Source organism: Cibotium barometz, chromosome 4, assembly GCF_041138505.1.
Source record: "Cibotium barometz isolate CiBa-2024 chromosome 4, ASM4113850v1, whole genome shotgun sequence".
Taxonomy (NCBI): domain Eukaryota; kingdom Viridiplantae; phylum Streptophyta; class Polypodiopsida; order Cyatheales; family Cibotiaceae; genus Cibotium; species Cibotium barometz.
In genome coordinates this window covers 63688317-63698555 of record NC_141049.1, presented here as the reverse complement: position 1 = coordinate 63698555, position 10239 = coordinate 63688317, and the positions used below count along the sequence as shown (strand labels likewise).

The 10239-nt window shown below is 41.4% G+C and overlaps 1 protein-coding gene across 1 annotated transcript; it reads left to right on the top strand.

The window, feature by feature from the left end:
- Positions 1-7081: 7081 nt before the first annotated feature.
- On the top strand, positions 7082-10030 carry LOC147639500 (pentatricopeptide repeat-containing protein At3g16610-like). Its single transcript, XM_086794336.1, has 2 exons — positions 7082-8099; positions 8211-10030. The coding sequence occupies exons 1-2, from the start codon at positions 7082-7084 to the stop codon at positions 10028-10030; spliced, it is 2838 nt and encodes a 945-aa protein (XP_086650462.1).
- The last annotated feature ends 209 nt before the right edge of the window (positions 10031-10239 follow it).

Sequence of the window (10239 nt, the reverse complement as noted above, 5' to 3'; positions counted from 1 at the left end):
AAGTAATGCAAAACTTTGTATGCTCTCTCTATCCATTGTTTATGAGCTGCAACTTGTTGTTGTGTAGGTTGTTTGGGGTAGATTCAACTCAGGCTCCGCAACTCGTAACAAGGTTCCAAAATCCTTTTCCTTTCAGAAAGCTTTTGATCCTGTACTTCCATGCCTGGAACTTCTTTCTATCCAACTTCTCACCCACAATCTGTACTGGGTTGTCTGACATATTTGCTCAATGCAAATGCACCTTCTACACACGTCCAATCCTATAAATGAGCCTTCCTCAGCTCAACCACACTCTAATAAGTTTCCTAGATACTCCAAAGTACTCAACCAACTTCACTGTTGATGTAGAAAATCACACTAAGTGCATTCAAATTGAACTAGCATACGCTGTCCAAAATACCTTGTTTTGGCATACTTTTTTAGGATTACAAATGCTTCAAATTGCAATATAGTGGTTTAATCAAGTGTGGGTAACTTGCATTAACACACAAACAAGCTCAATGTTGCATATTAACACCAACCAAGGTGCATACATACCAGAAATATCAAATCCCCTTCTCTGTTTTGAGAAAAACCAGTAAAACTAGTAGCAAAAGCGCTCTAATTTCTTCAAATCTTGTCCAAATTGAGGGCCTAGGCATTAATTAACAATGATTTCTAATAACTCTATGTATTAGAAATTAGACCAATTATCAAAATTAAGTCAGTAATTAATCGATTAACGACCCTCTGTTTCACTAATCATAGTTAACAGTACTCTTAATCAGGTTATAATTGGCTCCCAAATGCATAATTGCTCCAACAAAACACATAGCATCCTTCTCCTTTGTGTGTACCATAATATTGCTAAGTCAATTGTGTAAGGAATCAATCAACCAAGCCTCAGAAGATGTGGTGTCACCTAGTGCTAACCTAAGGATTTCTTGTATGCTCGTGACCATCCCCTCTACGAATGTAGAATTCATCATCAGCTCACTGGAGCTTTCAAGTTGTGTTGTTGGTGAAGTTTCAGCCATTCAAAGCCTTTGATATCTATTCTGATGGTTTTGCAATCAATTCTAGGCGTTTCTAGGTTCCCAAGAGTGAGGGGTTAAGCCACAAATGCACTTACCTCAAAGTATTTATTTCTAAGTACTCGTCTTGTAGAATGACCTAGTAAAACAAGATCAAGTAGGATTCGACCTTAAGCCAGGTAAGAGTAGCATGGTCATGAAATTAGCTAGGACCACCTCGTATAATTTTGTGACAAGGTCACGAAACCAAGAATCCATGAACTCAAGATTCCACCGTAAATAAGACACCGATCAGATTGAAGAAAGGCTACCAAATACTAGTACATTAATGATCATGACAAAAACCAAGTCAACCTCCACTAGTGTTTAGATGGTGGGCTTCATGTGGTGGTGGTTCACTATGTGGGTGCTACCGCACTGACAACCAAGATCAATGTAATGTGGGGCTTAGCGAGCATCATGGACGCATCGATTTGTCATGTTGGTGCCTAGGACGACTTTGTCATGTGTGGCAAGCATGGCAATAAGGTTGGAGTTGCAGTAATTGCAGGCGTGTGTATTTTTCACAGTTGAATTTAAGACAAACATGTTGAAACTTTCATTGGCCTTGTGATCAATGGCCAAGATTTTGGCTAGTTTAGTTATAGAGCCCGATAGTATGTAATTTTTTTCATTAAATGTTTATCCTTATTTTCGTTTGTTGGAAAAAAAGTTTTTTTTTTTGACACTGGTTGGCACCTAGCCATGGCAACCTAGTAGTTAGGATCTTTATTTGACACTCCTTTCATCATGTCATCATTTGATCTTGATTTTATCATTTTTAAATATTATTTATCTGTAGTAGCAGGCGTGAACGCAGACCTGGCCACGGACTTCTTGGTGCCCCCCGCCGCCGCGAGCATGAATGCTGCAACTAGAAGCTGCGCATCATCTAGGTAGCTACAAGGTCGAGGAGTAGAGCCCGTATTTTATCGCAGAGAGCAGATCATGTGGCTGTATTTTGATCTCAATTCGCAGCAAGTTGCCGTAGGTGTGGAGCCCCAAGCTTAGTTGGGTGTTGTTCTCGACTCTCAGAGTGGTCAATTGCGGATACCTGGTGGAATAAAAGTGATGATTTAGTTTTTGCACACACTTTCTCACTCTATCTTAGCCTGTTGATCCAGAAAAGCACTAGTGAATGCTATTGGTTCGGCTCTTGCCAGGTCACAAACACCATCGATGGTATTTCTAACCCATGACAACAGTGCCATTTATGAAACTCTTCACGCCATGAAGGCTTAAACCAAGTGTCGTGGGGAGCTTGCATATCGCTCCTGAGAGCACATAAGAGCTCTAATCCAGACCTAATCAACCATTGGTAGCACACAAAGAGTTGACGGGGTGTGTCACTCACCTCGTGAACACGCTTGCATATACCCTCGTTGTAGACTCATAGATCGCATCGGGAAGAAGCACATGCGAGCTTGACCTCTGTGTAAACACCTCGTAGCTCAAACTCACCTCTCTCACACACACTCACACATGCATAGATGATCACACAAGAGCTCAAGCCTACACTAGGCAAGAAATAGCCAAGAAGGTGAAAGAGTAGAGAGTAAGAGCACACAATGTAGAGCATACAAGAGAATGAGGTGTGAGAGTTACAAATCGGCCTTTATACCTAGCCCATAATGTTCATACATGGGTAGCCATAGTTAAAAAGTAGGTTATCGAGTACCCAAGGTCACCTAGGCTTGTGCAAACACCTAGTCTAAAGCATGTACTCTCACTAACTAATCCCATGATGCATCTTTCATAGACAATCGACGATCGCGCATGCTAAATATATAGAAAATAGGGCTTATAAGAGTGAAAGGTGGCAATCTCAACACCCATGGCCATAGGGGGTAGAAATTAGTGTGGTGGTCACCATGGAAATCTCAAAGGTCATCAGAGAGGGTTAACAGTATTCTTGGAAAAATGTAGCATGCATCATTCCCAAAGATGGTTTAGCTAGAGGTGTCCAAAAATTATAGCTTATACACAGTGATGTATGTGGTCCTATGATGACACCATCTATTAGGGGCTACCTCTATTTTTTCACATTCATTGATAATTATTCCAGACATACCTGGGTATATCCATTGAAACAGAAATCATAGGTTTTTATGTGTTTCAAGAACTTTGCTGCTATGGTTGAAAATACTTATGTATGTAAGATTAGTACCCTGCATATATTGTGCTCTGTAAACCTCAAAAAAATGATGTAGCTAAATGTAAAAATAGATTTCTCATGGAGATGGCATGTTGTATGGTTAAAATTCAGAAGTTACCTCATGGTTTCTGGCTATAGAAGCAATCATGTGTGCAACATATGTTTTGAATAGGTGTCCTACAAAGGCTTTGCATACAATTATGCCTTTTGAAGCTTGGAATGGCAGAAAGCCCTCTGTGGCTCATTTATGAATTTTTGGTTATCTTGCTTATGTACTTGTGCTTAAGAAAATTCATAGCAAGCTTGACGATAAGGCTATTAAATGCATTTTTATGGAGTACAGCTCGGAAAGTAAAGGCTACCATCTCTATCATCATGCTACCAAGCGGATTCTTGTGAGTAGAGATGTTGTATTTGTGGAAGATGCAATTCAGCCCTTGCTTTCATGGAGAAACTAGTAAAATGTATGTTCATGGGACATATCTAATACTCTCCTTTCATTGTTTAATGCACGACACATTGATGTAGAGCATTTGGGTAATGAAAGGAATACTGAAAATCAACCCACACAAGTTACAAATCATCATGTTTTTCAGCCCACAGATCAGCCTATTGATAAGGCAAATGTGGATAATGTAGTTGATAAGGAAAGAAGGGAAATTGAGAAGCCAAAAAGTATGCCAAAATGGCTAGTGTAAACACTACGTCACAACAAATTGGCCACTCCTTTACCTAGCAGAATACGTGCAAGTTCTCATCACGCATCTCATGTTGACACAAGTCATGCTCTTATTGGCCAATTTATGTAATGAAGAGGAACCTTTCTCCTTTGATGGACCAAAGGAATCTGAAAATTGAATGAGTGCTATGCAATCTAAGTATGATTCGATACTCAAAAATGATACATGGGATTTGGTAAACTTGCCTCTTGGCAAGAAGTCCATTAGTACGAAATGGGTTTATAAGCTCAAACGTAGAGTAGATGGCAGTGTTGAGCGATACAAAGTGAGACTTGTTGCAAAGGGTTATGCACAAGAGAAAGGAATTGACTATGGTGAAACCTTTGCACCCACATGTTATATGACTACCATGTGGAGTATCATTGTGTTAACAGCACATAAAGGTTAGAATGTATGTCAGTTGGACATCAAAACTGCTTTCTTGAATGGAGATTTACATGAGGAGCTCTATGTATCTCAGCCTCGTGGTTTTTTTCAGAAATGTCAGGAATTAAAAGTATGGAGATTAAAGAAAGCTTTATATGGTCTTAAGTAGTCTCTCAGAGCATGGTATGATGCATACTTAGTTGCACACAGTTTGGTAATAGCCCAACTGACAATACCCTCTATATTAAGAGGACTAAGAATGCTAATGATGATTATATTTCAACTTTTATATCTGATTTAGAGAAGTCTTTTGAGATGGTAGATCTTGGACCATTGCACTATTAATTGGACATTGAGTTTTGGCAGCATAATAATGATGGCATTATTATGCTGCAGAGGAAATACATAGATGCATTGTTGAAGAGGTTCAATCTTAAAGACTGTAAACCTGTAGCTACACCTATGGAGTCAGGTTTACAACTAAGTCTTGAAGATGCATGTGACCTTTTTGATGTTGTCTTGTATTAAGAAGTTGTTAGATGATGCCTTGACATTCAGTATGTGGTCTCAATATTGAGTAAATTTATGCATAGCCCAGGAACATTGGCAATGTGTTAAACAGGTGTTCCATTACCTAAAAGACACCAAGCACTTTGGATTATTTAACTCAAGGGGGTTAAATCGTAGTTGCATGCATTTACAAACTCAGACTGACTGGATGTTATGACACACGAGTGTCCACGAGTGGTTTTTGTTTTCGCCTTGGTGATTCATGTATATCATGGCTCGGTAAGAAGCAACCCAATGTGGCTACTTCTAGCTATGAAGTTGAGTACATGGCAAAATTTATAGTTATAGTTAAGTGTGTTTGGCTCAGGCGCCTTATTTGCTAATTTGGGTATTGGTGAGTCCTCGGCCAGTACCATCTTCACTGACAATCAAAGTGCTATGGCATTTGTGAACGAGGAATCCAGTTTTTCATGCTCGCACCAAGCATATTGAGGTGAATTATCATTATGTCAGGGAGAGATGCTTTGCATGGGAAATCACCTTGGCTTATATGCCAATAAACTTGGCAGATTTGTTCACGAAGGCTCTCCCATGAGAGAAGTTTGAAGCTTTTCGCAAAGCTTTAAACTTACTTCCCTTGGGAACTATTTTGGGCTTCCTATCACAGTCCAAAGAGCCTGGCACATCTTTGTACTTCTAGTGCTAATTCACCTTGTTCACATCATCACTCTAGGGAGGATTTGTAGCCATATTTGTAGTGATGTGTGTGAACACACTAGGACTAGTCGGGGCACTTTTTCCCTCTTTAGGAGGTTTTTTTTCCGTGCTAGTATATACCCATCTTGGGGTATACTTATCATCTTTGTACAATACACATTCATTATCTCTCCATCATCTCATAGTCCTTAAGCTTCTTGACTTTGTGTGTGTGTGTGTGTGTGTGTGTGTGTGCGCGCGCATTTCTATAACCCTATTTTCAATAGGTATATGTACACAAGCAATGCACCCAAACACTTTCAAGTGTGCTAAATTTGGCATTAGACTTTTGTTAGGCGTCGTGACATCATGTTCATAATATAAGCTCTAATTGTTATTGCTTTCAGTCCAATAATCGTGAGGCTTCCCTTTATCATTCACCAATAAATGGGCAACTTCTACATTATGCATGTTTTTTCTTTCTATAGCTCCATTTTGCTATAGGGTGTATTTGCATGTAAACCACCTCTTTTTTCCATGCTCTCCCAAATAGTCATTGAACTCGTTAGAGAAATATTCTTGTCCACCATTTGATCTCAGGCATCTTAGGTGCATGCCTTTGTCTTTCTCTATCATAGCGCTTTGAATATTTGAAAGTGAGTAAACATTTCAATTTTCTCTTTTATGAAATATACTTACACTTTCCTAGTGTGGTTGGTCATCAATGAAAGATACATAATAAATAACATCATCTGATTTATGTCACCTTTGTTGGTCCCCAAACATCAAAAAGTATCACATCTAAAGGTTTTTGACTTACATGCTTATCATGCAAAAATGCATGCTTAGTCTACTTGTCCAATTGGCACGCTTCACATACTTTGTGCATTCCATCCACTTTGAAATTTGGCAACTTGTAACAATAGTATGAGCTTACATATTCTTCAATCACCATTGGATATTGACATGTCCAATGTGTTTATGCCAAATCTCAATGTCTGCAATGCCATGTGCAAACATTGCAACTTTTACTTCAAGCATGCTTACATCTAATGTAAATATTATATAATAACTATGTTTTCCTTTGCAACCAAGTAGCACTTGTTTATTAAAATCTTCCACATAGCATCCATGAGCGTTAGATCCCTCACTTGTAGACCTTGCTCAATTATTTGGCTAGCAAAAACCAGATTCTTTGTTATGTTTTGGCACATGAAGCACATCGGCAAGGTATTTCATTTTCCATCCTAAATTTTATGAACATGGGTGCACTGTATGATCACCAATTTTTACATGTACTCATTTTCCAAATCCCTCACTCACTATGCATAATCGTGTAGAACTAGATCCACCAGAATCAACATACCACTTGAATTTGATGCATCTCGTGGAACTAAGCATTTGCTACATCATAAATTGCTGCTCGATTCTATTACTCAATAACTGGACAGATTCCTGGGCCCCACTTTAGTGGTGTGACCAAGTGTTGAGAGAGAGACCAAGTGTTGAGAGAGAGTGAGAGAGACTCTTCCCTTACAGCTTCGTGCAGTGATGTATCCTATATGGCTTCTTGCCGGAAGGTAGTTCATGCATCAACATCAAGAGCACGCACCGAGCGCTTATGGAGGGAATACTTTAGGGGTTTTCGGCATAGACTTACCAAGGAGTCTCTATGGATGGAAGGCTGGGTTAATCCAAGTTGGGTTCTAGACATGGTGATACTTGAGAAACCAGAAGAGCCATGTGAGATGAAGGCACAAGAAGAAGGGAACCAGAACAAGCACAGTTGGGCAGCGCTTAGCTTGGAGGAGGCACTCGCTTCTTTGGAAGAAGGTATGCCGTTTCTGCTTCCGGTTGAGGACTTTGTATGCATCTTGGACAAGTGTAGAAAGGAGAGAAACCAAGGGCATACCCTGCGCTTGCATGCCTACATGGGAAAAAGTGGGCTGGATGTCCATACATCACTCGGGAACTACCTTGTCTCGATGTTGGTGGAAGTTGGAAGCATGAACCATGCCCAACAGGTTTTTGACAGGCTGGTGTATCAGGATGAGAATTCGTGGAGCTCTCTCATCACAGGTTATGTTAAATGCGGGGAGTCACATCATGCTCTCACCCTGTACCAGAAAATGGAGGAGCACGCATCTCTACATCTTACTGGGTACACTTTTGTGGCGCTCCTGAAGGCTTGTGCTAAGCTGAAAGATTTAGAAAGAGGCCGCAAATTACATGCTGAGATTGCCAAGAAGGGTTTCCTGCAAAGAGATGTTTTTGTTGGCAGCACCTTGGTTGATATGTATGCCAAGTGTGGCTCCCTGGAAAAAGCACAGGAAGTGTTTGATAAGCTCCCAGTCCGAAATACAGTCTCCTGGAATGCGTTGATTGCAGGTTATGCAGAGCATGGTCGTGGGGAGGAAGCACTCGATCGCTACAAACACATGCGACATGAGGGTGTGTCTCTGGATGCTGTCACTTTTGTTTGCATCTTGAAAGCTTGTGGCAGCATAGGTGCCACAGACAGGTGCCAAGAAACACATGCTGAAATTGCCAGGAAAGGGTTGGAAAGGGACCACTTCATTGGCAATACCTTGGTTGATATGTATGCTAAATGTGGCTTGCTTGCAGAAGCGCAGGAGCTCTTTGAGAAGCTTCCAGTTCGAGACGTAGTCTCATGGAATGCACTAATCGCAGGATATGCTATACATGGGCGTGGTGAGGAGGCACTCCATTATTTCGAACAGATGCAACATGAGGGCGTCGCTCCACATGCCGTCACGTTTGTTTGCAGCTTGAAAGCTTGTGGTAGGATTGGGGCCATGGACAAGGGCCGAGAAATACATGCTGAGATTGCCAGAAAGGGGTTACTGGAAAGAAATGTTTTTGTTGGCAGTGCCTTGGTTGATATGTATGCCAAATGTGGCTCCCTTACAAAAGCACAGGAAGTCTTTGACAAGCTCCTGGTTCGAAACATAGTCTCGTGGAATGCACTTATCACAGGATATGTGGAACATGAGCATGGTGAGGAAGCACTTAATTGTTTTGAACAGATGCAATATGAGGGCATCTCACCAAATGGTATCACACTTGTTTGCAGCCTAAAAGCTTGTGGCAGCATAGGAGCCACAGTCAAGGGACGAGAAATGCATACTGAGACTGCCAGAAAGGGGTTGGAAGGAGATCTCCTCATTGGCAGCACCTTGGTTGATATGTATGCTAGGTGTGGTTTACTTGTAGAAGCACAGGAATTGTTCGATAAGCTTCCAATTCGAGATGTGGTTTCATGGACTGCACTAATCACAGGATATGCAGAACACGGGTGTGCTGAGGAAGCACTCAACTGTTTTGAACAGATGCAACATGAGGGCATCTCTCCAGGTGCTGTCACATTAGTTTGTGGCTTGCAAGCTTGTGGGAGCCTAGGGGCCACAGACAAGGGCCACGAAATACATGCTGAGATTGCTAGAAAAGGGTTGTTGGAAAGCGACATTTTTGTTGGCAGCACCTTGGTTGATATGTATGTTAAATGTGGCTTTCTTGCAGATGCACAGGAAGTGTTTGACAAGCTTCCAGTTCGAGATGTAGTCTTGTGGACTGCACTAATCGCAGGATATGTTGAACTCAGGGGTGGTGAGGAGGCAATAAGCTGTTTTGAACAGATGCAATGCGAGGGCATCTCTTTGGATGCTTTCACGTTTGTTTGCAACTTGAAAGCTTGTGGCAGCATAGGAGCCACAGTCAAGGGACAAGAAATACATGCAGGAATTACTAGAAAGGGGTTGGAGAGAGACCTTGTTGTTGGCAGCACCTTGGTTGATATGTATGCTAAATGTGGCTGGCTTGCAGAAGCACATGGAGTGTTTGACAAGCTTCCAGTTCGAGATGTGGTCTTGTGGACTGCGCTAATTGCAGGATATGCAGAGCTTGGAGAAAGTAAAAATGTTCTTCATGTCTTTGACAGAATGATAGGAGAAGGTATAAAGCCAGATCTGGTCACATTTGTTAGCGTCCTCAATGCATGCAGCCATGCAGGCTTAATAGAAAAGGGCCAAATGTATTTTGAGGCCATTAGCAATGACTATGGCTTCATCCCAAATCTTGAGCATTACATTTGTATGGTTGATCTCCTTGGTCGTGCAGGCCATATAGACAAGGCTATAATGATGATCAAGAAGATGCCATTCCATCCTAGTATCGTGGTGTGGCACACTGTGCTGGGGGCTTGTCGAAAGTGGGGCAATGTAGAGCTTGGAAGACATGCCTTTGAACATGCAGTGTGTTTGGATGGAAAGGATGCTGGCGCTTTTGTAAGTATGTATAACATCTATGGAGATGCTGCCATGCAGGAGGATGCAAAGAGGGTTGAGGCAATGAGAGTGGAAAAACAACCATGGAAGCAACCAGAACATAGTTGGTGGATTGATGCTGGCTCAATCTTGTCATGGTGGTGGTTAGAGAAACTCAGCCAAATCAAGGATGACGACAAGAAATTGGAGCTGGCACACTCTCAGTAAAAGAGATCAACCTTGCATGCAACCATCAAAATGGAGAAGCCTTAGCAATAGTATCAAAAGGCACAATATACCCTGCTCGCAAAGTCATGGATGACCAAATTGTTACTGCCCTATATGCAATGCCTGCCATTGACCATATTGCAGCTCACCTCTTCAAAGCACATGCAACAGACAATTTTGAAGGCAACAATCAGTATGCATGCAATGAA

Bases quoted from the DNA above. Each gene is read 5' to 3' on its own strand.
- LOC147639500 (XM_086794336.1), top strand. From the start codon at position 7,082: ATGGCTTCTTGCCGGAAGGTAGTTCATGCATCAACATCAAGAGCACGC. The intron at 8,100-8,210 runs GCAATACCTTGG...CACTAATCGCAG, and splicing joins GGAAAGGGACCACTTCATTG to GATATGCTATACATGGGCGT.